The sequence below is a fragment of the Sceloporus occidentalis genome, unplaced genomic scaffold (assembly GCF_023333645.1).
Source record: "Sceloporus occidentalis isolate IW3139 unplaced genomic scaffold, rSceOcc1.0.p SCAF_6, whole genome shotgun sequence".
Taxonomy (NCBI): domain Eukaryota; kingdom Metazoa; phylum Chordata; class Lepidosauria; order Squamata; family Phrynosomatidae; genus Sceloporus; species Sceloporus occidentalis.
The window spans coordinates 71,041,334-71,068,722 of record NW_028316986.1 but is presented as its reverse complement, the minus strand read 5'-3'; the positions used below and the strand labels follow the sequence as shown (position 1 = coordinate 71,068,722).

Sequence of the window (27,389 nt, the reverse complement as noted above, 5' to 3'; positions counted from 1 at the left end):
GGAGAAAATGACATTAGATATATCTAAAATGCAAAAAGAAGTAGAAAGTATAAAAGATAAAACAAATCAACTAGAAAAAAATCTCAAAAGAATTATGTCAAAAACAAGAACAACAACAAGTAAAACAATGGACTAACAAACTAAGATATAGAGAAAGATGCATAAAATTACACGGAGTTCCAGAAAAAAACCCAATGAAGACCTTTTTACAAGAATATTACCATCACTATCTCAATTTATTGGAATAAGTATTGAAAGAATGGAAATGAAATTAATAACATTTTTAAAGTAAACTCCATTCAAGCAAAGGATCGAAAGATTCCTCAAGATACAGTTATTCATTTTATTAGGTCAAGAACGAGAGACCAAATGATGCATAAAAGTTATGATTCCAAATTTATGATTGAAAATAATGAAATTAACATATTTAAAGATATTCCTCCACAGATACTGATGGAGATCGAAAGGTACAAATTCTTAACCAAACTATTGAAAAGAACAAGAGATATTAATAGAAATAAAAGTATAAGACTACAGAAATAACCACAATAAAGGACAAAAATTAACTCATTAAGCAACTTAAACAAATAAATAAAGGGGAGGCTGGGTTGGCACATTAAAAATAAACAGTAAACTGTGTCAAGAACAAATCATGGCCATAAGCATAATATCTTGGAACGTAAAAGGATCATACTCAAAATACAAAAGGAGCATAGTATTTCACCAGCTAGAACAACATAATCTGCTTACAAGAAACAAAAATTAGAGATAATGAAACAAAATATATTTTAAAAAAACAAAAGGCTAGGATACTGCCTTGAATTAATTTCTCCACCTGTGTGACGTATTATGTTTTTTGTAAAACATAACTGGAAAAGAACATTAGTGATCATACGGAGTGAAGATCATTCAACTATGTCTACTCAATTCCAAGATAGCTGTCCCCTATCTCTTGTAGTGGTTAGACTGAGGATGTTTTAGAGTAGGAATTGGCCATATATGCCCCCAAGATATTGTTGGACTGTTGGTCAGCATAGCCAATGATGAGGAATGCTAGGAGTTGCAGTTCTAACAACATTTGGAGGGCCATATATTCACCTCTGTTTTAGAATAAATGATTTAGTCACCAGACGTCACAGACTGTGAGACTTACTGTCATATAAATGTGTTCAGTATCAGACTTTAAGGATTTCTTGTACAGTGCATCCTTCTGTAACTGTGGTCTTTCTGTATTGATATCACCAGGAGCTAAGGGGCAACATCAGAGTACACTGTAGGATCCGTCCAATGTTACCATTTGATACTGCTCCTGGAGAGTCAGTCTTAGAAGACAGGTAATTTATTGCATTCCTGTGTTTATGTCAGCTGCTTCTCTGATGTCTTTCCAGGGACAGACTTTTTAATTTTCCCAAAATTTTCAACTTGTTAGCTTTAGTTTATCAGTTTCATTGGCTTCTAGTAGCACTGGAAATAGTTCTGGTGTCTGGACCAAAACTTTTTTTGAGGCTGTTGGTTATCCTTGTTTTGAGTAACAAATGACATTTTTTTCTGCATTTAATTCAGTGCTACACTAATAATATTGATATAACTGATGACAAACAAAGTGACAATGAAGGCAGATGCTTTTCTGTATCATCAGATGGAATGTTTGTGTTATACTGCCTACCAAAATCTCCTGCCATATGGATTTTATTACTTTCAACACTGTTTCATTACATCACATGTCACTTGGCGGTATCCTAGATAGGTGATAGTGGGAGTTGGGGGAGAAGCAGCAGCTGCTTGTACTGATACTTCCTAAGCTGAAGCCTGCTACAGTTGAACCAGCTGAAGAAAAGCATTGATGCCCATTTATGTTTGCTTAAAGTATTACTTAAGAAGGATATAGTTATGCATAGATTCTCAGGCTTTGTTATGTGGTGGAGGCAAAGTTAAAATACTGTTGCAGTTAGAAATGTAATGATAACTTAGCAGAACAATTTACCTTTTCTATGTCTGAGCAACAAGATTGTTTCTAAGGCAGGGATTTAGCTGACTAGATAAGGACTCATTGTCTAGAAAAGGAATGAATGACAAGCATGTGCAGACCCATGTATGGATCTAAATCCAAGCATGGAACCCATTTTGAGTTCAAGTACATTGTGATGTATAATTTGTGTATGTATTATATCTTGCTTAGCTTTCAGGTTTATCTAGTCCTACTTAATACCTGCCTCCTGTTCTTCATATCCCTTCTATTTGCGAATAACAGTAGGTGTGGACCTAGAAGAAGAGAAAAGGACTTTTTTCTGGCCAGAGGAACAACATAGGTGGGGTAAACAAGGAGCACACAGTTTGGCCTGTGTTATGGATGCTATTAAGCCATGTTATTTTTAGCAGTTTTGGGCCCCTATGTTTCTTGAATAATATCTTTTCAACAATGAACCACCTTGAAGAATGAAATAAGGCCACATACTCACGAATCAGTAGAAATATTGGTGTTTTGAGCTCAATACCACAGTTCCACCTGGGCCTAAATGAGAAAATCAACTACAGATGTTTTTTATGTGCACACTACCTGACTACTCCTTATATAAACAAGGCTACAGAAACTCTTGAGGTCATGGAAGAATACTATGCATTTTGATTGTTATTGAGGTTACCAATATTTCTACTGATGTATGAGTATGTCTCCTTAATTCCCCCTATGTTTCTTGTGCACTTACGCAACTCACCCTTGGGTTCTTTTGTGTAAATTGTTCATGTGCCTCCCCTCCTTACTATTCTTTTAATTTTTCTTTGAAAGGCAGAGAAACATTTCAGAAAAAATTGTGCGTGCAGCTGATGATGTGAGTATCCTTAAGTATTCTTACATTCCAAATTACGAACAGATTAAAGAGCCAGTTCCATGTGGAATAAGACTGAGAAGACCATGGTATCCTTACTTTCTAGGAGCTTTGCATTCTTATGTGCAGATTTTCCTGTGTGACTGATCCCCCTTTTTTCATCTGATGTGCTGAGGACTATCCCAGCCAGTACAGTTTTGAAGACAATCTGGCTTCAGTTTTATTCTGTGGTTTTTTTCACATTCGCACTCTAAAATTTATTTCATTTGACACATGCCCTTCTCTTATACAGTGAACAGTGGTCATCCAGTTAAAGAAATCATACTGTCATGGACAAAGTTTGGAGAAGTGATATTTTGGATCAGGAGCTTGTTTGTATCTGTCCAGAGCTTGGAAAAGTTCCTCTTTAGACTCCAAGAATCCCACAGTGAACATGACAATATTACCTTCTCTGAGCAAGCCCCAGCAGCTGCCCCATACATCTTCCCTGTTATCATTCCAAGTTTCATCAGTCTGGCAGGTTTTATGTCTATTTTATCTCCTGTTTGTAAAGCGCTTTGTAAACTTTTACAGCGCTATATAAATAAATAAATAATGATAATAATTAAATAAATCTGATTTCTTTTTTTGATAAAATTACCAGCTTGGTAGATGAAGGAAATACTGTGGATATAGTATATCTTGTTCAGTAAGGCCATTGACAGGGTTCCTCATGACATTTTTGCAAACAAGTTTGTAAAATGTGGGCTAGACAAGGCAACTGTTACATAGATTTGCAATTGGTTGTCAGGGTGCTCAACAATGGCTCTATTTCATCCTGGAGAGAAGTGATCAGTGGGGTCCCACAGGGTTCTGTCCTGGGCCCAGTGCTATTCAACATCTTTATCAGTGACTTGGATGACAGAATTAGGAGTATACTTATCAAATCTGCAGATGACACCATATTAGGAGAAGTATCTAATACCTCAGAGGATAGGATCAAAATTCAAAATGACCTTAATAGATTAGAAAGCTGGACCAAAGCTAACAAAATGATACTCAACACATAAAAATATAAGGTACTGCACTTAGGGCAGAAAAACAAAACACATAGATATAGGATGGGGGACACCTGGCTTAAGGAGACTACATGTGAAAGGGATCTAGGAGTCCAAATAGACTACAAGTTGAACATGAGTCAACAGTGTGATGAGGCAGCTAAAAAGGCCAATGCAATTTTAGGCTGCATCAATAGAACTACAGTATAGTGTCTAGATCAAGAAAAGTAATAGTGCCACTCTATTCTACTTTGGTCAGGCCCCACCTGGAATACTGTGCACCACAATTCAAAAAGGACATTGAGAAACTGGAGCATGTCCAAAGGAGGGCAATTAAAATGGTGAAGGGTCTGGAAACCATACCCTAAAAGGAATGACTTAGGGAGCTGGGGATGTTTATCTTGGAGAAGAGAAGGTTAGGAGGTGATATGATAGCCCTGTTTAAATATGCTGCTCCAGAGAACAGGATCTGGAACAATGGATGCAGGCTCCAGGAAAAGAGATTCCACCTCAACATTAGGAGGAACGTCCTGACAGTAAGGGCTGTTGGACAGTGGAACACACTTCCTCGGAGAGTGGTGGAGTCTCCTTCCTTGGAGGTCTTTAAACAGAGGCTGGATGGCCATCTGTTGGGGATGCTTTGAGAGTTCCTGCATGGCAGGGGGGTTGGACTGGATGGCCCTTGTGGTCTCTTCCAACTTTACAATTCTACGATTCTATGATTTCATCCATTGCAAGAAGACAGATGTCATACATATACAGATCCCTACAGATTCTATGATAGGCATGGATGGCCATTCTGCCTTCCTTGGCTAACAAATTTGAGAGATTGGTTCATAGATTGGTGGTGTGTGAGTTACAGCTAATGAGTCATAAAATTTTAGTTGACACAAATTACTAACTGGTGTGCTTTGTCTGCAATGAAATCCTATACATGTGTACTTGGAAGTAAACTCTGTTGAGTTCACTGGGACTATTACTAGGTAAGGGTGTATTGAGGTGGAGCCTTAATTAATGTCATAGCCCTGTTAAGGACAGTTAATGTCTATGATATTCTTTGCATGTTATAGACCAGCTACCATAGATTTGTTTGCATTATTTTTCTAAAAAAGTCAAAAGCCTACTTCAGTGAGTAAGAAAAGATTTCTCTGACTGATCTAGTTTCTGTCATCTACTTCACTAATCATTTTCTAGTACTTTCATGAGGAATGGGCTTCCTTTAACCTCACAGTAAATCTGAATGATGTCACTCATATTCTAATTTTATTGCTAAAGCAAGACTGAGAAGTTTACTTGCCTGAATAAGTCCACACACAGGTTCGAACTAGGATTTCCAAAGTTTAACAAACAGTTTATTACGTCCATGCCCAAGTCCTCTTAATGACAAACAGACTTTAATTATGAAACTTTCCCCATCTTCTTGTGAAAGTACAAGTATTTCTTTTTGGATGCCATGCCACGTCTACCAGGCTAGACGAGTGGCATGTAAAGAGTTAAATGCAGCTGGCTGTGAAGGCTTGCTTTCAAGTGTAATAAAGGCACTTACTTTAAATCCACCAGAGCAGGGGAGCTTGAGAGCTAAGCTACAGATCCAGATGGTATTCTAGCATTAATTAAGCCTGTTAGCAAGAAATAAAATTTGAAAGGCATAACATGGTGAACTAAGATGGAAGTTTTAATCCTGGTTTTACTGTTTCATTTTCTTCGTGGCTGTGGTTTTTAGTCAGATACTCCATGTTGTTTACACTTAATGTAGGTATGTAGCTGTTTTTCCTTTTATGGTAGCATTTAAATTATAGTATTTAAAATATAGTGGAAGGGCAGCTTTTATGAATACCACGTGTACATGTGTTGCTGCCTTATATTAAGTTATATCATTGGTACATCTGAGCCAGTACTGTCTGCTCTGACTAGCAGTAGCTTTCCAACATTTCAAACAGTAGTCTCTCATCACTGCCTACTTGATCCCTTTTTAATTAGTGGTGTTGAGGATTGAACCTTCTCTATGGAGAGCATGTGCACTGTCACTATGTTGTCTCCATATCCTATTAGACTCCCCTCCATTTGAGTTTCACTTTATTCCCTGTATAATGATTTAGAAATATATTCAGATCCATCTAATCACAGGGTTCTTTTTTACATTACAGGAAATGAAAAGGCGTGGATGCTTTGTGTCACCTTTTTCACACTCTCTCTGTACTATGCAAGGAGGGCTTCTGTGTGTCTTTCCCCAGAAGACATACATTCTCCACACGTAGAAACAGGTTGTGCATCTCATTGAGAGGAGCACAACTTTGTGCCTTTCATTCTTTAAACATATATTTATTTTAATTATTTTGGGTCATTTTCCATTTCTGGGCTAGAAAAATTCAGCCACATCTGTTATCTTGCTTTTCTGGATAGAAATAGCTTAGCCACAGTTCTTTATGCTCTCATAACCTTTTATTGGGATTATTGCAGTGCATTTTATGTGGTTTTGCTGTTGAAAATAAATCTGGAAATAGCTGCTGAACGTGAACAGTTAACAGAGCGCTATCAGAGAGCTTTATCCAGAGAGAGTGGCAATGATTGATTGTCTGTTCCTGGGAGAATTTGAAGGTGCTGGTGCTGATCCATATAGTCCTAAATGATTTAGGATTAGAATATCTGAAAGAACACTTTCCCCTATACCAGCCTGCTTGTACTTTTAGACTTACGGTAGAAAGGGAACCATCTCATTATAATACCAGTAGGGAAATATATCAGATGATTATGTAAGATAGGCCCTTTACTGTGGTGCTGCCCTGCATTTAGAACGCCCTCCCCCGAGAGGTATGCCAAGTCCCAGCTTCATTAGCCTGATGTCTAAATGTTAATACAGTCAGCCCGTGCCATACGTGGGCTTCCCTTATGCAGCTTTCAGCTTACGCTGAAGCTGCAGTACAATTTAATGAATGGCGCATGTGCACAGCATTGTTTTCAGTGGGGCATGAGCATACCCGGTTTTCCCCTTATGGGGGGGGGGTCCAGAATGGATCCCCCAACATAAGGGAAGAGTGGACTGTAACTGTTTACCCAGGCATTTATGAATGAGTAGTTCCAGCTACAGTTAGCTTTGCTGCTGCTTGTTCATTGTTTTTAGTGGCCGCTGTGTATTTAAATGGTAGATGTTAACCACCTTGTTTTTGTGCCATTCGGTTATTTCTTACTTTTTGTTGAGTGACCTCATTTGACCTCAGTCTAATGTCATTCATCACCAGTATTTTCTCTAAGGATTTTTTTTTTTTTGTAAATAGAAATTTTCCATGCAATTCTTGGTTAGAAAGTTTGAATTTGTGTATTAATTTATTTTGTTTCATGTTGACAAGTAGAGTATCCTGGATTTCTAGGTTAGCTGCTGAAATAAAACACAACAGCCCTCACTAGCTCTTCCCCAACCTATTGCCCTTTGGAATTTTACATTGATTACTAGCATGCTGGCTGAGGCTGAAGGAGCTGGGCTCTAAATCTCTTGGAGATGGCTAGGTTGAAGGATAGTAGCAATTGCCTGTCCAAAATTTCTTTAACGATTTTAAGAATGGAAAATTTACAAAAGGAATCAAAAACTGAAAGCACTGAGGCAAACCCAAATAATAAATAATAATAAATATTATTTATTTTCCGCCTCTCCCTACGGATCAAGGCGAGTTACAAAACAACAAACAATGGCTACCATTTCTGCTCCAATTGCTTTTGTCTCTGAATCCTCAAAATATAGATGAGAGACCATTTGCTCTAGAAGTTATTTTGTGTGTAAGACTTGGGAGACATAGGTTCATTTTCCTACCTAGCTATATCAGATTTGTTTAACTGCCCTCAAGTCAGCCCCAACACATGGCAACCCTGTGAATGGGACACTTCCAAGCTCCTGTCAACTGCCCTGCTCACGTCCTGAAGGCACATGGCCGTGGTCTCCTTGAGTCTATGCATCTGATGTGTGGTCTCCTCTCTCTCCATTGCTTCCACCTTTCCTAGCATTAGTGTCTTTTCTAGTGAGTCATCTCTTCTCATGATATGGCCAAAGTATTAATTTACTGGGTTATTTTGCAACAGTCACTCTTGCAGCAGGCAGCTTAACCTGTCTCACAACACTGTTGTGAGACTAAAATGGAGTCAGGGCATTTTGCCATCATTTGCCATCAACCTCATTTTGAGGTTCTTGGATGCAGTGTATAAATGTGATAAATATATATTCTTTCTATATGTATGGCTGCCTGTCTATCACAAGAGGATTTGGTATGCAGAACCTTCTGTTATGTTAGTCTACCCCTTATCTTAATGTGATAATCCCACAAAAGTTATTGCTCACTAGTGCTCCCGAACAGCACCGTCACCGGGCCTTTCCCGCAGTGGCGGCAAGGAGGCAGAGCCGCTGCTCCGCAGGTGACGCTGGGTGACAGTGCGAGAGGCCTAGAAGGCCTCTGGCCCTGCTGCAGGAAAGGTCCGATGGCGGTGCTGTTGGGGCCAAGAGGCCTCCAGCACTGCCATCGGGCCTTCCACGGCAGCGGCAAGGAAGCCGAGGCTTGGCCTCCACCGCCACCATTGCCACCTGGATTTTCCCATGGCGGCGGCGGTGGGGAGGCCAAGCCGCTGTGCCGGAGGCCTTCAAGGCCTCCGGCACAGGCACTTGGCCTGAAAGGTAAGTAAGAGGAAGGGAAGGGAGGGAGGCTAGGAGGGAAGGGAGGAGAGGAGGGGAGGCCAGGGACTTTTGTTCCCAATCCGCCATTGGGAACAAATTCCGGGTTTGCCATCCGTGGATGCTCAAATCTGTGGATGGCAAATCCGCGTATGAGAAGGGCCGACTGTATTAGCCTGTCCTGCAATATAACCCTATTATGACCAATTCTTTTCTTATATTTTCTTATACAATCCTCCAGTATCTCACCACTAACCCTAACAAATATTACAGTTCAGGGTATAAGAATCCCGCAAGGCTCTTCTATACCAACTCTGCTTTAGCCCCGATGGTGGTATTAATGAACAGTGCAGATTTATTGAGGATTAATTAATTTTTGAAAGCAAGTAGGGTATGTTTCAGTGGTGAATTGTGGCACAGGCTTGTTCCTTCTCTGCATTGTTTAGAACTGTTTTTATGACAAAATTTCAAATGCAATATGATTTGAAAACTTGGTTGAACCAAAATTACTTCAGATTTGGAAAGGTCTGAAAACTGTTAAAGTCTGTGGTAAATAAAATTAGAAACTATTTCCAGTCTATTTATTCAGTAATTCTGGCTTTTAAATTTGTTAGAGGAGAAAATGATCTTTCCCCCTTCTAGATTCTTGTAAATCTTGGCCTGAGAACTATCACTTCGTTCCAGAGTCTAAAAAAGATTTATGTTTTTATTACAAGTAAAGCACTGTATTTCATTTCAGTATTTGAGATAATTCATTCTTTTAAATCCTCTTTTTTAAAAAAATAAGGATCATTTTGGCTACTGGTATTGGAGCTATGAGAGGATGGGAAGTCTGTGGCATCGCCTTGCTTTACTGATTGGTTCTCAGAATGAGAAATTGATTTAATCAGTTTAAAAGAGCAAATGTTTAGCCTTCCTTTTCATTTTTGTTTTGATTTGGTAAAATTTACTTTGTAGTATTTTTTCTTGGCTTACTTAGAAGAACCAAAAAAAGTAATTAATACTGTCACCTAGCCAAGCTTTGAAGCATATTTATTTATTTATTTATTTAGGTATCTATATCCCGCCCTTCAGCCCTAATGGCTCTCATATAGTATGACTGACTGTAATTGTACAGTTTGTCTGTAATAGACATTAGTCCACTCGGTCCAGCTTTGAAAAGGGAAATATATTGGCAATGTGCCAGCTTGACTCAGCAAATGCAGAATACCTTTGGAGATGTGTACAAGAAAAGTCTATCTCATTTCACAAGAGACTCATTGTTCATGAAAAAGGAAGGAATGTTGGCTTTGCTTTGAGAAACTCCATATTTTGCAGAGAGTAAATTATTATATGTAGTTGCTTTAGTTGATAAATTGATTAAATGATCTATAAACTTGAACAGTAAAAGATAGATGACATAGGGTCTGGAAGACATAGGGTCTGGAAACCATACCCTATGAGAAGAGAATTAGGGAGCTGGGTATGTTTAGCCTGGAAAAGAGATGGTTAAGAGGTGATATGATAGCCCTGTTTAAGTATTTCAAGGGGTGTCATATTGAGGCTGGAGCAAACTTTTTTTCTGCTGCTCCAGAAAATAGGGTCTGGAGCAATGGATATATAAACTACAGGAAAAGAGATTCGACCTCAACACTGAGAAGAACGTACTGATGGCAAGAGCTCTTTGACAGAGAGTGGTGGAGTCTCCTTCTTTGGAGGTCTTTAAACAGAGGCTGGATGGCCATCTTTTAGGGGTGCTTTGATTGTGAGTTCCTGCATGATAGGGGGTTGGGCTGGATGGCCCTTATGGTCTCTTCCAACTCTGTGATTCTATGATTCTATCCAAGACCACAAAACAAAACCAAATTTCAAAAAACAAGAATTTGGATAACAAACATTCAGGTTCAACCCAAGTCATCTTGAGCCAAGATGTTTGATATCAAGTTTGATATCGATATACAAAACATCATGATAATATACAAATTATCATCAGACTACGCATTCCATTTTTTAAAAGAGAACTTCATTTGTTGTAATGCATGGTTGGGCAATTCTGGCAAGTACATGATGCCAATTTTCTGCCCCAGAGGGTTCCCAGTGATTGTACCACAATGAAAAAGAGCAAAACTAAAGGTGGCAAAAACTCTACTTCTAGTTTTTAAGAATTGTGGGGGTTTATGTTTGGAGGTTAGGGGAAGATGCTTCCAAACAAAACAATCCCTTTTGTTGCTGCTGCTGCTGCCAGAAAATGGTCTATTTTAGAAGTTGGGATGGGCCAGGGGGAAGCATGCAGCCCCAAGACTACTTCACCCACCCCAATACATTATACACATTTACTCAGAAGTAAATCCCAACTATAATGTGAGCCTCACTTTCTAGTACCTTTGTAGTGCTGTTGTACCTATTTCAATTTATTTGTAAATTATACTCAGTGTTTCATGATGGTTAGTAGGTTTATTTTATTTAACTGATTTTTTATCCTGCCTTTCCTCTGAAAAGCTAATGTGAGTTAGAAGGTTCCTGCCTCATCTGTTTTATCCACATAGCCCTCTGGAGCAGGTTAAATTTAGAAGAAGTGAGTATACTGGGCTCAGCCAGTGATCTCCAAAGCTGCATATGGATTTCAACCTGCATCTCCAAAATGATTTATTGAGATCAAGGCCATGATCTCTTGGCAAGGGAAAGCCAATTACCAGTGCAGTCTGGGGACAAGTCTACTCAGATGCAGCCAAAACAATATCGTAGTAGAGTTCAAAAACAAAAACACCCAGTTATTGGTATTGGCAATGCCCTGACTGCTTTTCTCACTCAACAGAAGCACAGACATAGTTGATTCATCCAAGGTTCTGGAGGCTTTATCTTCAGTTGCAATGTGTACAGTGTAATACAGTATATACACACTCTCCCCTCTTGTCAACTTCCAACCAAGTGATTTGATGTCTGCTCCAAACAACTCTCCAAACAAAGCCAACTAACCCACATGTGACCAGTCTTTTGGTCCACTTATATAGAAGGTTGGTTCTGAGTCATTATTCAGTGCCACATAGCATGATATAATTTGCTATAACTTTGCCTCTTGCCATGTGCTTTTGACTCAGCAGTCATTGGTTCTTCCATGGAATATATGTCACCTCTCATTCAAAATATTTTTCTGTTGTTTCATGTACAACAGAAACATGGTCCTATGTAAAAGAAACAGTGAAACAAATGTTAAGCCATGAGGCAACTTATTTTTAGAGATAATTAAATATGCACCAGCATAGGCTCCTAGATCGTGGAATTCTTTCCTGCACAAGGTTCAATTGGAAAGAGTTTGTGATGGGGTCATGTTATTTATTTTTAATCATGATCAGTGTTTTATACTGTTTTAACCTTGTTTTTAATTGTACTGTTATTTAATTGTGTCTCTCTGTGTGGCAGCCCTAATTAGGAGTTCACTGAACCCCCTCAACTCTAGCCTGCAGCCTTTCAGAACCATATATTGAAGACAGGATATGGTTTATGGCTCTAGCATTTTGGAAATTCTTAAACATCCTAATTTGTGGTGAAGCTTAAACCATACATTTTCTTTTCATTTAGCCTCTAATGATATATATTTTAACTGTTACCACTCTTGTTTTCTCTTAGGAAACTGTCATTGTAAAATGTAGCCGCCCAGGTCATGCTTTGATAAACAAGACGTTCCAGTACGAAAGGTGGGTGGTCTTTGGAATGATTGTGGCTTTGCCTTAAAAAAATAAAATAAAATAAAATGAATTTTAATAGACATTGATAACAGATCTCTTACTATTACAAAGGCTCCTGCAATTGCAAATTTCCCTTGAATTCATAGTACTTAAAATTCTAAAACAAAATAGACTTCTGACCTTATTTTGAGGAACAGGGAATTAGTTTATTCCTCTCAATTTCAAAAACATTACATCTAACCAATTTCTTAGGTTTTGAATAATTCAATAATAAGCAACTAGAATGAAAAGGCAGCTATTTCCAAGGCATTAATGGAGGTAAGATATAAAAATTATGTGTGTCTTTGGTTATTACCCACACAACTTGATCACTTCTGCGACCAGAGTGTTACCCAAATCTATTTATTTCACCACTATCTCATAGAGCTGTAATACTCAGAAAATATACCCTAACAGCACAAGATCATACCATGATTTCTGAACATACAAAACTGTTGCCTCCTTGGTTCCTTTAGTACTGAGATGATGTCCATCCTTCATAAGAAGTCTACAGTACATGGATACTTTCTCCATGGTATGATCTTGTGCTGTTAGGGTGTATTTTCTGAGTATTACAACTCCATGAGATAGTGTTGAAATAAATAGATTTGGGTAATACTCTGGTCCCAGATGTGATCAAGGTGTGTGGATAACAACCAAAGACACACATGATTTTTGTATCTTACCTCCATTAATGCCTTGCAAATAGCTGCCTTTTCATTCTAGTTGCTTAGTACTTATTTCTAAACAAAAGTTTTCACACTTGCTTACCTATAAATAAATGATCCAATAACTTATTTTGTCATTCCTCCTCCACCCCGGAACCAACAGAAATAGCCTGGACCTATCCATGATGACACATTCTTTAGTTACATTCTGTAAGTGTCAATTGTTCAACATGGAGCTGCCTTTTTAGAGTTTTCCAAACTACAGCTATTCCAAGCTTTTTGACCTAATTTTAGGGAGGAATGTGGTGGTGATGGTGATGGTGATGATGATTACAGCCAGGGCAGGTTAAAAGGAACAGAAAACAGTTTCGCTGGTTTCTAGTCTGTTTTCAGATTCAAGTCAGTGCTGATTATGACCTGTTAATAATAATAATAATAATAATAATAGGATTTATTTATATGCCGCCCAATCACTGGGAATCCAGGCGGCTTACAACAGAGGGGATAATAGACGGTTCCCTGCCCTCAGGCTTATAATCTATAAAGACACGACACAAAAGGAGAAGGGAATGTTGGGGGGGTGGGATCAGGTCCAGCAGTTCTTCTCTCCCTCTGAGGTCTGGACCAAGGCAGATGGACTAGAGGGAGGGCTCTTTTTCTTAATCAAGGCCGGGCCCAATGGTGTTGGGCCTGTCCTTTCAGGCCTGATGGCGTTGGGCCTGTCCTTTCACTCCCTCCCAGGCCAGAAGATGACAGTTGGAAGGAGGGAGGGGAGGGCTCTTCCTCTTCAGGCCCAATGGCGTTGGGCCTGTCCTTTCACTCCTTCCTAGACCAGAAGATGACAGTTGGAAGGAGGGAGGGGAGGGCTCTTCCTCTTCAGGCCAGATGGCGTTGGGCCGGTCCTTTTGCTCCCTCTAAGGCCAGAAGATGACAGTTGGAAGAAGGGAGGCGAGGGCTCTTCCTCTTCAGGCCCGATGGTGTTGGGCCTGTCCTTTGACTCTCTCTAAGGCCAGAAGATGACAGTTGGAAGGAGGGAGGGATCTTCCTCTTCAGGCCCGATGGCATTGAGCCTGTCCTTTCACTCCCTTTAAGGCCAGAAGATGACAGTTGGAAGGAGGGAGGAGAGGGCTCTTCCTGTTCAGGCCCGATGGCGTTGGGCCTGTCCTTTCACTCCCTCTAAGGCCAGAAGATGACAGTTGGAAGGAGGGAGGGGAGGGCCTATGTAGCTCAAGTCCAGGTTGTTAGATGGATCTCCCCTATGAGCTATGTTCATATCTCCTGGGGTGGCCCTTTTCTCTGTCTGTCCACCTTTATAGGCATATTTGCTTGGGAACACAAGAGAGGACCTTCTTGCAGGCTACTTCCAGGCTCAATAAATTTTTTTGTACAGGGGTAAAATCAAGGCTTTTTGTTCTATCTTTCTGTATGCAGGTGAAGATATTTTTGATTTAACAGGGCTTGAAGGACTGATTGCTTGGGGGAAAGTACCTTTCATATTGTATTATTTATATTTTTATTTTATTGTTTATATTTAATGGTCATGCTTTTAACAATTTTTAATATTATTGACAGCTTAATTATATTTTTAACTTTGTATGTTTTTTACAGTATCTATTTTAATTTTTATAAGCCTGTTTGAGTTCCTGGTCTGGGAAAAAGTGAGGATATAAATATAAAAAAACTAATAACAACAACCCTGTCTCCATCTGTTCACATGAAGAAAGTAACAAGTTCTCTAAAGTACAAGTCAAGAAAATACTGCCAGTTCAGAATGTTATAGAATAGTCCATATGTGTGGCAATATATGTTTAGGTACCCCCTCCCTGAGGGTTAAATGGTAAATTCCCTTAAAGAATGTAGTTCTTGGAAGTGTTTTCTTTTTCTTTTCTTTTTTTTTCAATGTTCCTGCACAGCTTATTCTTTCAAACAGTAAAGCATATGGTTCTTATGAACTTCATATGCTTATTTTTTTAGCAGCTTTCTAAATGGAACTAATAAATGTCAAAATACTTGATTCCATTTCAGAAAAAGAAATGTCAGCTTTTTATACTTTAAAAAAAAAACTTCTAGTGAAATAGTCAAGACTGTTCTTAGAGATTTTGGTTTTTAGGTAAAGATCAGCATTAAAAAGCAATGTAGCTGGAAGGTGAGGACATCTGTCATTTTGCACAGACAGATCAGCCTTGGGACTACCTTTCTTTTATTATATATCTGATGCAAGAAAGCAATTGGCACAAAATGAAGTTAACGTGCCTGTTTGCATTTCTCCTATAAATGCCAGTCAGACAGATCTCTAACGTAGCCAGAGTAATTAATATGACCATGCAAGCACAATGATATTTACATGACATTGTAAGACACATACAGTATTTTATTTTGGAGGGGATTGTTAAGGAAAATGCAACATGAGACATACAGTGAAAGAAATAAAACATGTATGTGAAAGTCACAGTGACTAAGCAAGAGCAATTAAGAAGCCACACAGGTGAAAAAGCTAATGTAATTTAAAAGACTTGAATGTCAAGGACAGAATTGTAGAGTGTACAATTGAAAACACCTGAGATTCATTAAGTGTACAAGATGAAATGATGAAATTCTTAAGTATGGGTTGAACTATGTGAACCAATCAAAATGAGTGTACACGCCCACTGGGTGGAAACTGACTAGTGGGTGGTGATTAACAATGGCTATAATAATTGCTATGTTTTGCCAATGTATTTTGTGGGTAGTTGTTGGGTAGTTTGGAGTATTGGAGATTGTAGAGATTGTGATAGTATTTGTATATAGTAGAATAAAGTAGATCTTTTATATAAGACTACTGAGTTGTCTGGTGTCTTGGGTGAAGATACAAGTGTCAGCAGAATCCTGGAGAAGTTTGGAGACATCTGAGGAAGAAGAGTGAGAAGGCTTGGAGAGTTTGTCAGGGTCTTCAGCCTATTCTCTGAAACTCTGCTGCTTGGAGAAAAGCATTAACTACTGACCAAAGCTGGTCAGCTCTGCTGCATAACAAGGTGGTGAGTTAGAGCCAGAGGTGAAGAGCTACAACTCCCATCATCCCTGACATTACAAGCTTCTGTTATTACCATATATACTCGACTATAAGTCAAGAAATTTTTGCCCCCAAATGTACCCCAAAATCCTGGTGTATACATGGGGCAGTGGGGTCCTCTAGAGAAAGCCCAGCTGGAGCGACGCTGGGAAGGGTGCACGTTCGCCCCTCGCAGGCTTCTCCTCAGCCGGCCTCCCTTCTCATGAGGAGGAAGCCCGGCTAGAGAGAAGCCTGGGAAGGGCACGCATTCGCCCTTCGCGGCTTCTCCCCAGCCGGCCTCCCTCCTCATGAGGTGGAAGCCCCACTAAAGAGAAGCCTGGGAAGGGCACGCGTTCACCCCTCACAGGCTTCCCCCCAGCCAGCCTCCCTCCTCATGAGGAGGAATCCCAGCTAGAGAGAAGCCTGGGAAGGGCGTGCGTTCGCCCCTCACAGGCTTCTCCCCATCCGGCCTCCTCATGAGGAGGAAGCCTGGCTAGAGTGAAGCCTGGGAAGGGTGTACGTTCACCCTGCAGCCTTCTCCCCAGCCAGCCTCCCTCCTCATGAAGAGGAAGCCCAGCTAGAGAGAAGCCTGGGAAGGGCGCCTTGACTTATCCACAGGTATTACTATTATTATTATTATTATTATATAAAAATCCCCATTTCTGGTCCCAAAAGTTGACCTCGACTTATACATGAGGTCAACTTATACACAAGTATATAAGGTACTTCCTGGTCTTTAATAAAATAACTGAGACTTCATGGGATGAAAAATAATTGATTTTTGTGAAGGAAAATGTCCCTGTTAAGTAGTGCAGCAACACTAGGTACATAACTACTACAGCTGTTTAGGATGTCTTGTCATTTTCAGTTGATTATCTGTACCTGTCAAGTTATTGACCGAGATCAACTCTACAGATCCATTTTCTTTCATCACTTTAAGGAATCACATAATAATGGGATAATAATTTTTCTTTTACTTTTGAGATTACTTTCCATGCTATCTCACAGTGAGATCCAGATGAAAACAGATCAGGAAGAGGGGGGAGGTCAAGCACATTTTGGATCATAGGCCAATGTGTTTGAGAGATTGTGTTTGCCCATGATGAGAATGGATGTTGGGCTGTTCCCATCCTCAGTTCTTTTGGCTCTTAGTGAGGCACTTGAAAGGGGGATGAGGAAAAAATCCTGAAATAGAAGACATTGATTAGTATATTATAAAAAGGCATTGGGGTGGTCTCATTGTACAAAGCTAATTGTACATAAGCAACTCTCATGTTGCTTATATCAAACACTGATATCCTTCTCCTTGTATATCTTCTGAATCCTTGCAAACTGCACTGTGGATGATAACAATGATTCCTTAACCACAAGCCTCAGAATTCCTTCGAAAATCTCACAAGAGAGTAGATAACATGGCATGTATGTGGACATTGAAGCCGGAGTCCAAATACTGTAAGATGCTTCTGTTTACTGACAGTAGAACAAAACCAGTAAAGGAAAGTTGTTGTTGGATACAGTACTTTCAAGTCATTTCTGACATATGGCGATCCTAAGGCAACTATGGGGGGGAAGGCATTATTGGGATTATTTTCCATTGCCTTCCTACAGTGCTGACAGAATGTGACTTGCCCAAGGTCATCCACTGAGTTTCCACGGCCAAGTGTGGATCTGAGACCCTGGTCTCCCAGAGTCGTAGTTAAATACTCAAACCACTATATCATGGCTTGTATGGAAAAACTGAATGAAAATGATTCCCCTGCCTATCAGACATATGTATAATGCAATCTGAGCCATATCTCTTCATAAAGGAGGCCCAGTGGGTTTAGTTGGTTTTTCTACACGCAAGTATTCCAGCTTTTAAAAAGGAGTTTAAAAATATGTTTGGTGCTGTTTTGCTTTCTCTCAGTAGAAATAATTCACCAATAATAACATATTACTAGGTATTAGGAGTACACAACATCAGAAAGGGATACAGGATGGGCTAGAATCTGAATTCCAATTGGGGAAAATTTTGGAGATTGTATTCCAGCAGTGGAAGTGGGCCAGAGCCTACAAATGCAGATTTCAGTTTCATGCAAGAACTTTCAAAGTATCTAAACTGCACAGCATTAGGCCTATATAGAATTATTTAAAATTCCGTATTTTAAAAACCTCTTTTACAGAGTGTGTGTTCCCCCAATTTTGTTTTATTTGTATGATTTGTTTTAAATTGTGCTTGTTTTGAGTTTTAATTGCATTTTAGTCAATCTAATGGTGAGCTGCCTTGAGTGCCATTTCTGAGAGAAAGACAGCAACAAATGTAAGAATCCAACAAATAAAGGGTTGTATTATCTCTAACAACTATTCTAAGATACTAGCCAGAGAACTAAAGTAGCCTGAAGTTTCCCCTATATTGTAGTTACAAGAAGATTGCTAAGCAGCCTTATTACATTGCAGAACAAAGTGTGTTAATATTTCTAGTGAGGGAAGTGGAAGGAGATAAGCAGTTTCCATAAAGGTTCCTACCAGTAATCTTATAATGTGATCTAGATTGTATAAGGCAGGCCTGCACCACATATGGCTGGAGGCTGCATGTGGCTCGCCAAAGGATTTTGGGCGGCCCATGAAGATGTGGAATGACTTCAAGGCTCCTCTGCTGCTCAACCTTCTCCTGAGGAAAGGGCCATGTGGAGGAGGGGGAAGGACAAATGCTCTCCCAGCAAGGCTCCTTCACTGTTCTGCTTTCTCCTGAGGAGAGGGCTGGGCAGAGGAGGATGAGGATGGAATTAATATTAATATGTATTATTATTAATTACTAATAATTAATATTAATTAATTAACATCTAATTAAAACCGATCTGCAACTCAAAGAAGTTTGGCCTATTTTAATTTTGGCCCCTTCCTACTGCCAAGTTGTGCAGGTCTGGTATAAGCACTGCCTGAAGATGAGACAAGTCTGAAAAGTATTTCACTGTTCAGATCTGTTTCTCTGATTATTCCTTAATTCATCCCCTTCTAGCATTCTTTAATTAAATAGACTCATACAGTTAAAACTATGTGACACCCTCCTCCCCTACTACACTCATGTCCTGTTTGTGGGCTTCCCACTGCAGCAGCTGGTTGGCCACTGAACAAAATTCTGGGCAAGGTAAACCTTTGGTCTGATCCAGCAGGGCTATTCTTGTCTTCTTATGTCCTTTGACAGTAGACACCCATTGCTTGGCCCAGGGGACCTATTTAAATTTCTATTTGGAAAAAAAGGAAGATTTAATTTCAAAATGTATATAATTTAATTTTTTTTTAATTAATGGGATCACACTCCAAGTACATAGTCTAGAGGAGAAGAGCATGAAAGTATCTGCTTGTTAAAAAGAAAGAAAGAAAGAAAGTATCTGCTTGTTTAGCTGCAGCAAAGAAATTTGTGACATGCTGATTGGTGGTTTGGCCAGCCAGGTAAATGCTGTTCTAAATGGGGTTTCACTCTGTTTAAAATAAGGAATTGTGTAGTCCACAAGTTGCGTGCATTTGAAAGGCCTTATTGATAGAGACATCCTTGTTATGGAACAAACTTTCTAGAGAAGTTTGCCACCTTCTATCTTTGGAGTCTGTCTGTGGCCAAGTGAACATGTTCTTGTTCACCTAGGCCAGACCTTTCATGGTGGAGTAGTCTGGGTCTCTCAGTTTCAAAATTGTGTTTTAACTCTGATGTTGGTATGGATTTTATTTTCTGTTGCTGTGTTCATTTTGCTTTTGATTTCATTGATATCTTATTTTGTACTTAAATCTTCCTTATGCTTATTTATTGCAAATCACCACAGAGCATTATGTTATGGAATGGCATACAGATTGTTTTTTTAAAAAAACAAACAAACTATGATTTAAAATCTTGTATTCTTATTTTACTGTAAGAGCTAACAGTTAACAGGTATAGGAGACAACATTTTGTTTCCCCCTTTTTAAAATTATGCTTTTACCATTTTAGTTTGAAGGAAAGGTCTGTGGAGCTCAAAATATCTTTTTTTTTTCTTTCTGGCATCTCCACCAAACACATTTGGTCCAATAAAATGTATCTTAACTTAGTCTGCATTTCTAGAAATAGCTCAGATTTGAAAAGGTCCTATAGGCTTGGCACTGTCCAGAACACTTTAAATTCTTTGCATCTGGCTATCAAAATAAAGTTGTAGCTCAGCTTCTCCTTTGTTTAATTTCCTGATGTCTAAGTCAGCTTCAGAGTATGTGTGAGTAATTCTCCACTTTAGATCTAGGTGCTTCGAGAAAGAAGAAATATTGTTAAATTAACATAAAAGTTTCAGTGAGTAATGCTACTCTTTTTCCCCGTTTGGTCACTGTGACCTTTTGATCATCTACAGACCATTTTCCCAAAATGACTGAATTGTATTTTCCCTCCACAGAGTTTACAGTGCTGATCATTCACAAGTAGCAGTATTTGCAGATGTATCCCCTTTATTAACGTCTCTGCTGGATGGGTGAGTTGAAGGATAAGAGCAAGCATTTCAAATGTAACCAAGGCCCGAAACAGACTGGCCAAAAAGTCTGCTGTTGGGCTGCATTGGGCGCATGGCGTTTAAATGACACCCACCCACAAACTGTGTGAAAACTGCGCCAGGGACGCCTAAGGTGGCCCAAACCCAACCACAGAAGGAGTGGGGGGGAAATGCTCCTTTTTCTGGCCAGATTGGAAACTGCAGTAGCGGCCCAGATTGGGGCCAGGCGCATGCGGTCGCTGTAGCCCCAGTATGAATGGTGCCAGAGCAGCTGCAGCCCGCTTTATCAGACCCATCTGCTTGAGGTCTTGAGTCTCTTTTTTCTTTCTTTCTATGGCATGGTACATACGGCACTAAAGCAGTGTGCTAGGGTTACAGGACAGCGTGGCAACCGCACAGTCCCTAAACCTAGCACGTACTGGTGGTGCAATAATGATGGCACCCCGTGCACATCGCACTCTGCCAGTTATGTCACGAGTGTACCATTGGCACACTTGCGACGTAACTGGCGCGGGAGGAGGGGGAGAATCCACTTTTTGCATGTTCTTTTTCCTCCGTAGGGAAGCCGCGCAGTTTGGTGCCTACGGCTTTCCTGTGGAGGAAAACAGGTGCCGGCAGACCACCATTTTTCGACGGTCTGTACTGCACCTTTCTTTCATTTTTTCTTTCTTTCTCACTCAGTTACTATACCATACACAGAAGTAGAATAACTGTTTTCTGTTTAACTGTCCCACTTCTAGGATGCAGTACAGCAGTGTTGCCTCATTTTTAAACCCCAGCAGTTCCCTCCCAACCTGTGCTCAGTGGAGCCTTTAGGGCTCCGCAAGTCAAAATGGTTGGGAACCCCTGTTATTAGCCATTCAAAGATGTTGAATCTCAGAAAACAGGAGAAGAAGTTGTTTGCTGCTCTTTCTCAAAGTCCAGTTGTCCTGGTCCCCACACAAATAACAACCTCAAGTGCAATTTATGCACACACATTGTTGAAGCATCTTGTCCCTTAAGCCAACTTCTGTTTAAAATAGCTCCCTTGAAACATGGCTTTTTCACAGCCCTTCAGGAAATGTTAAGTTATTAAAAACAAAAGTACTTTATTCCTTTTTGGGATGCTAAATTTAAACAGAAGCAGATTGTGGGTCTGGAAGAGATGAGCAGTTATGCAATCTGTGGTTTTGATCAGCCTTATTTCTGTAAAATCTGAAGAGACACAACATTTTGATCTTGCATTTATCTACCCTTTCTCACTATTTGTAGTCAGACTGAATGATATTTCATGTTGGCTTGGAGGATGGTTTATTGAATTTGCACACACAAATATGGGCCTAAAGGTATGGTTGAAGTCGACATCATATAATGTAGTAGACACCTGCAGCTCACTTGTTTGAAGTATGGTTGAGTTAGTTGATTCCTTTCTTATCTTTGGCTAAACACTGGTCTCATTGGCCACATACAAAAAAGGGAACCCATGATTCACAAACAAGTTGAAATAAACTATGGACTATATTAACACTTTCCCTCATCACTTCCTTCATTACATAGTAGCTTTCTTCATTATAGAGAAGAGTTTGGGTATGTGTGGCTTTCTGAAAAACAATGAATATCCACAAAGCTTGGGAGGAAATTATTGTTTTGAGCACAGTCCCCAGGTTCCTCTAACCTCATACTTCCTGAAAGATTCTGGAAGTTTTATTCCAAAAAAGTAATTTTGCCAAACACAGAGTGTAGAGTATTCACTACCATGTGCAGGTGTTTTGAATCTGGATCTTCCTTTGTTTCTCTTTATGGTGTGTTTAATAGCCATGCATTCTTGTTCTCTGCATGAAAAGAAAAGTTTGCTCATCCATACCAGAGTGCTGATTAACTCTGGACCTCTTCCTCCATTGTAGAATTTCCTGCAAGGGAGAAAAATAAATTCTGGAGTAAAAAGAGGGAGATGGGTAATTTCAAGGAGCTGCAATATTTAGCAGTAAGGCCATTTCATTACATCATATTTTGCTTTAAAAAATTAGAAATAGTAACACACACACCATATCCTGGCTTCCATATGTAACAACTGTTGGTTTCAAGAACAAGCAGCCTTTCTGATTTTCAGGTACAATGTGTGCATTATGGCTTACGGACAGACCGGGAGTGGGAAAACATATACAATGTTGGGGCCCCAGCCAGAAGAGAATGTTGCTCTTCCTGTGGAAGAAGAATCAGAATTGGGAATTATTCCTAGAGCCACTGAAGAAGTATTCAGGTACCTTTAATGTGGAATGGTAGTGTTTATTTATTCATTTCATTTTGTGGAAGAATATTATTTGCCTACCAATACAATAGTTATCAATAAAACTAAGGTGCGTTAACTTAAATGTCTGTCTAAAAAGATTTTTATAGGGATCACTCTAAAAGAGATAGGCACCTAAATCCAGTCTATCTATTTCAGCTGGTAGTTTATTCCACAACTTAGAAATGTTGTGGTTACTAATTTGCTCATAGATGATGCTATCAAGAAATGTTCTAAATAAATCTCTGAAAGATTGGTAGAACTCAATTATTTCTTTTGTCTTTAATTTTAATGTGTATTTAATGGCAAAAGCCCATTCAGAAAAATTCCAATTTGGACAATTGTTCCAATCAATATTGTAGAGATAGAATCAGTTGCCAGTAAATAGTTGGTATTTCAATGTATATAATTATTAACAAATTTCATTTCATAGTATTTCTGGGCATAGGATTTCTGCACAAGGTTGTAATTATTTTAATGCTTGGTATTTTCTCTTTTTCCTCATTGTTCTTTGTGGCTCTCAATCAATGCACTGTACAGTTACTGTATATATGTGCTTCTCCTTTGACAGCAATCAAACTGTTCTTTGATTTTTTTTGTGGGGGGAGCATTTTTTTTAAACAGATGTGCACAAAGGGAGCTATGTGTCCCATCAATTACTATGCAATTTCAAAATAGCAATGAGCCTACAAAACTAATGGAAGTAAAAATGGAAATGAGCTTCTCTCAGAGAAGACTAGTCATAAGGGAATTGATACACACACAGTCTGAAAGGTATGCTATAGAAAGCTAATTGGATGGATCCAGAGATAAGGAAGTGGGAAAATCCTGCCTACTGTGCTGTACTTCAAACTGTTGAACAAGAATTAACAGAAGGCTGTGACAATCCCATGCCTTGAAATGTACAAGAGGTAGTTTTTGTACTAACAGAGATCTTCTGCATATAAGTTCTGTTTTCCCAAAGGGGATTTTGAGTCTGGAAAAGCCTTTCTGCTCATGGAAGAGGCTATTTACTCACTTAATGTACCAGTTGGATCCAACCCAATGTGTTCTGATAAAAGTGCATGTTATATTTCCTTCAATATGAAAAACTAAATTAGGTAGAACTCAATATAGAATTCAAGTGCAAATTGCTTTGGCTACTAGCAATATGTACAGTCACCCTTCCACATTTGCTGGGGTTATAGGCCAAGGACCCCTGTGAAAGTAGAAAAACCACAAATATATTAGCCCTCTGCAACATGAATGATAAAGAATCCTCTCCTACCAAGATCACCACCCATAATTCTCTTTGCAATCTTGCAACACATAGCCTCCCCCATATTTCCAAAGTGCTTCCACTTTCAATCTGATGTTAGTAGCACCCGCCATAGACTGGAACAATTATTAAGGAAGGTCAAAGAAGAAAGTGCAAAGGCAAGCTTGCTGCTGAACGTAAAGAGAACAAAAATAATGACCACTGAAGATCTACATAAATTCAACCTAGACAGTGAAGAAGTTGAAATAGTTAAAGATTTCCTGTACCTTGCATCAAACATCAATCAGAATGATGACTGCAGTCAGGAAATCAGAAGAAGACTAGGAATGCGAAGGGCAACAGTAAAAAAAACTAGACAGAATCCTAAAGAGCAAAGTACAATTGAGTACTAAAGTTAGAATCATCTAATCTATTGTATTTCCCATCACCATGTATGGATGTGAGGGCTGGACAATTAAAAAAGCAGATAAAAAGAAATTTTACTCATTTGAGATGTGGTGCTGGAGAAGAGTGCTGAAAATACAGTGGACTGCCAAAAAGACAGATGAATGGGTCCTTCAGCAGATCAAGCCTAAACTCTCTCTCAAAGCCATGCCATGATAACATCATGAGCAGGCATATCTGATTAGAAAAAGCAGTAATGCTAGGAAAGGTACAGGGCAATAGAAAAAGAGGAAGATGGCGTAGTCAATTAGGAAGGTCATGGGCCTTGGTCTACAAGACCTAAGCAGAGCTGTGGAGGATAGTGGGGCTTGGAGATGTCTCATCTACAGGTTCACCATAAGTTGAGGTTGACTCAAGGGCAATTAACAACAACAAACATTGCTGTCACTTTGTCATTGTAGACTTTGATGTTTCATTCCCCAGTTCATTGCCCACAATTGTCTGTTAACTCACCTGAAGATTGCTGCTGGACCCTGGCCCAGCAATTCGGAATGACTGTGCAACTTTATTTTAATGTTTAAAATATGAACTTTATTACTGTATATCATTTCCGCCACTTTGCTGCTTTCATTAACAGATCTGTTTTTTTCTTGAAGTTCTAATTTTTGTACAGATGCTACTTTGTTGTTGTTGTGTACCTTCAAGTAATTTGTGACATATGGTGACCCTAAAGTGAATCTATCCTGGGATTTTTCTTGGCAAGATTTGTCCAGAGTGGATTTGCCATTGGCTTCCTCTGAGGCTGAGAGTGTGTGACTTGCCCAAGGGCACCCAGTGAGTTTCCATGGCAGAGTAGGGATTTGAACCTGGTCTTCAGGGTCGTTGTCCAATACTCAAACCGGTATACCACCCAGCCTAAGAATTTATTCATAATATATTTTTTAGAATTCTGTCAATCTGAAATATACAGTAAAAAAAAAAATGTCCCAGTCTACTATATCCCCTACAATAAGAGTGTGCTGGATTTTAAAAGAACCCAGATTTCTCAGAAAAATCATCAATGCTCAGGGTTATGGATTTTTGGTATTTAGATAAGCAGTTCAGTTAGGCTATAATAATCTCCCAGATCACAAACACTGTTTGCTTAAGCTTTGGTTTCAACCTCTTAAGTGCTTCTTTCCCCTTTCCTTTCTTTAGACTTCTTTCAGAAAAGCCACTAGGAAGCCGTTTGGTTGAAGTTTCTGTGGTTGAAGTATATAACAATGAAGTGTTTGATCTTCTGGCCAAAGACAACTTTGGAAGACCAAGTGGTGTCAAAAGAGACATAATCACTAATAAAGAAGGAAAGAGTGATGTCCCTCTTCTTACATATGCGTGAGTATTCAGGTGTAGTAATGACCACAGTTGTAGTAAGAAAGTATTTTGGAGAAATCCTACAGAATGTACCTGTGACAAAGAATGTTGACTAGTAACATTTTTTCCTATCAACTTGCATTTCATATTCCTTTATGACATGTTAACAATGTGATTTTTAGTTTGTCTGGAAACTTCTGATAATTTTTATGTGGTGATTACTGACCAGCTAGAGCTTTTCAGGATGTGGAAAATTGCCAGTTATTTGCTGTCAGTGTATTGTAGTTTTCCTACACTTGGGAACTTGCTATATTAGCAAATAGGAAAGAGTTTGAGGGGATTGGCGTGGTGGTGGTTTGAAAACCATATCTTATGCTAAAATTCCATAGAAAACCATAACTGTTTCTATTCCTTAAGGAAATAAAGGTTTCATGCCCCCCCCCCCTTCAGCTTTTGCATTCACAACTTAAGCATTTTTATGCTGTTTGGGAGCAGGGAACTGAAAGTCAGACACAACAAGCCTTTTATTTCCTTTATAAACTATAATATAGGAGGCCACAAAGGAGATAATTTAAAAGAGTATTTTTGTTGGTGGGTTCCACTAACATAAGCAAACCACTTGAGCTTTGTTTATGTGGTTTTCTATTATTGCCAAAAATCTCTTGATTTAAAAATATACCAAATGAACAGGAGGTTTCAGCAAATGTAATCCTCCCAGTCTGCTTTTATATTCTGTATGAACTGATCAGCTCATGAAAAGTGGAGTCCATAGAGAAATTGCAAACATTCGCTTTCCATAATCAGACTCCTGAATGCTTCCTAAGACTGCAATCCTAGAAGTGGGGGATAGGCGGTGGAGGAGTGTGACATTAAAGCCTCTGACATGTCCAAAGCCCTGCTTGGACTTTTGCTGGCAGGGCAGAACTGTTGGCAGATTTCAGCTTTTCTTTCCTCCCCCCCCCCCCCCCCCAGTTTATGAGAAATTAATTTACTTCAGGGTGAATACTACAAAAAGATTTGTATTTCTTTTGCTCTTACTTCTTAACAAAGTGGCCAAATCCCTGTTCCATGTGTTTGTAAGGCAGTCTGCTCACAAATTACAGTGTTCTTGTCGTAATCCATTGCCCCACCCAAGAAATTTCTGGGTGATATCAGAAATCCAAGATGCCTGTGGTATATCTCTGTTATCATTGATCCATGCTGCAGAGGAGCAATCCACAACCCCATGTGTTATATCCCCAGATGCCAATCTAAAAATACCATGGAGTGTTAAAAAGACCAATAAATGATTCCTAGAGCAAATAAAGCCTAAACTCTCCTAAAAGCCAAGATGACTAAACTGATTCATTCCAGTCAAATAGAAATTTTGTGATCCATCCATACGTGATTCACAGGAGTTCAGGCTTTTTGTGGGTGTTTGAAAAATTCCTTAAACTGCAGAAAAAAAAGCTTTGCAGTCTTTTCTGGGGTACCCATGGAAATCAGCATAAACGTGCATTATCACACGTGTGGTTGTCTGCTTTGCATGAATTTGGATGGCTGCACATTTTCAGCAGAGGAAGGTGAATAGATGCAAATTGATGTGAATTTGTGCAGGAAAGTGAAGACAACCATTGATGTGAATGTGCAAAAATCTGCAGCAATGTGTATAATACTTGTAGACTAGCCCTGAAACTTATCGTACTTTTGACTTAATGGCAGTTAAAAACAAGATTGTGGATTGCTCCT

The 27,389-nt window shown here is 39.3% G+C and overlaps 1 protein-coding gene across 2 annotated transcripts in view; it reads left to right on the top strand.

Annotated features, from left to right (window-relative positions):
• Positions 1-27,389, top strand: part of KIF25 (kinesin family member 25) — a 64,574-nt gene that overhangs the window by 23,845 nt on the left and 13,340 nt on the right. For both annotated transcript variants that reach the window (XM_089529996.1, XM_089529997.1), the window contains exons 6-11: positions 1,246-1,334; positions 2,786-2,828; positions 12,123-12,190; positions 20,308-20,382; positions 22,490-22,639; positions 25,506-25,682. In XM_089529996.1, coding sequence (XP_089386122.1) covers positions 1,246-1,334; positions 2,786-2,828; positions 12,123-12,190; positions 20,308-20,382; positions 22,490-22,639; positions 25,506-25,682 — 602 coding nt within the window. The remainder of the gene's footprint in view (positions 1-1,245; positions 1,335-2,785; positions 2,829-12,122; positions 12,191-20,307; positions 20,383-22,489; positions 22,640-25,505; positions 25,683-27,389) is intronic.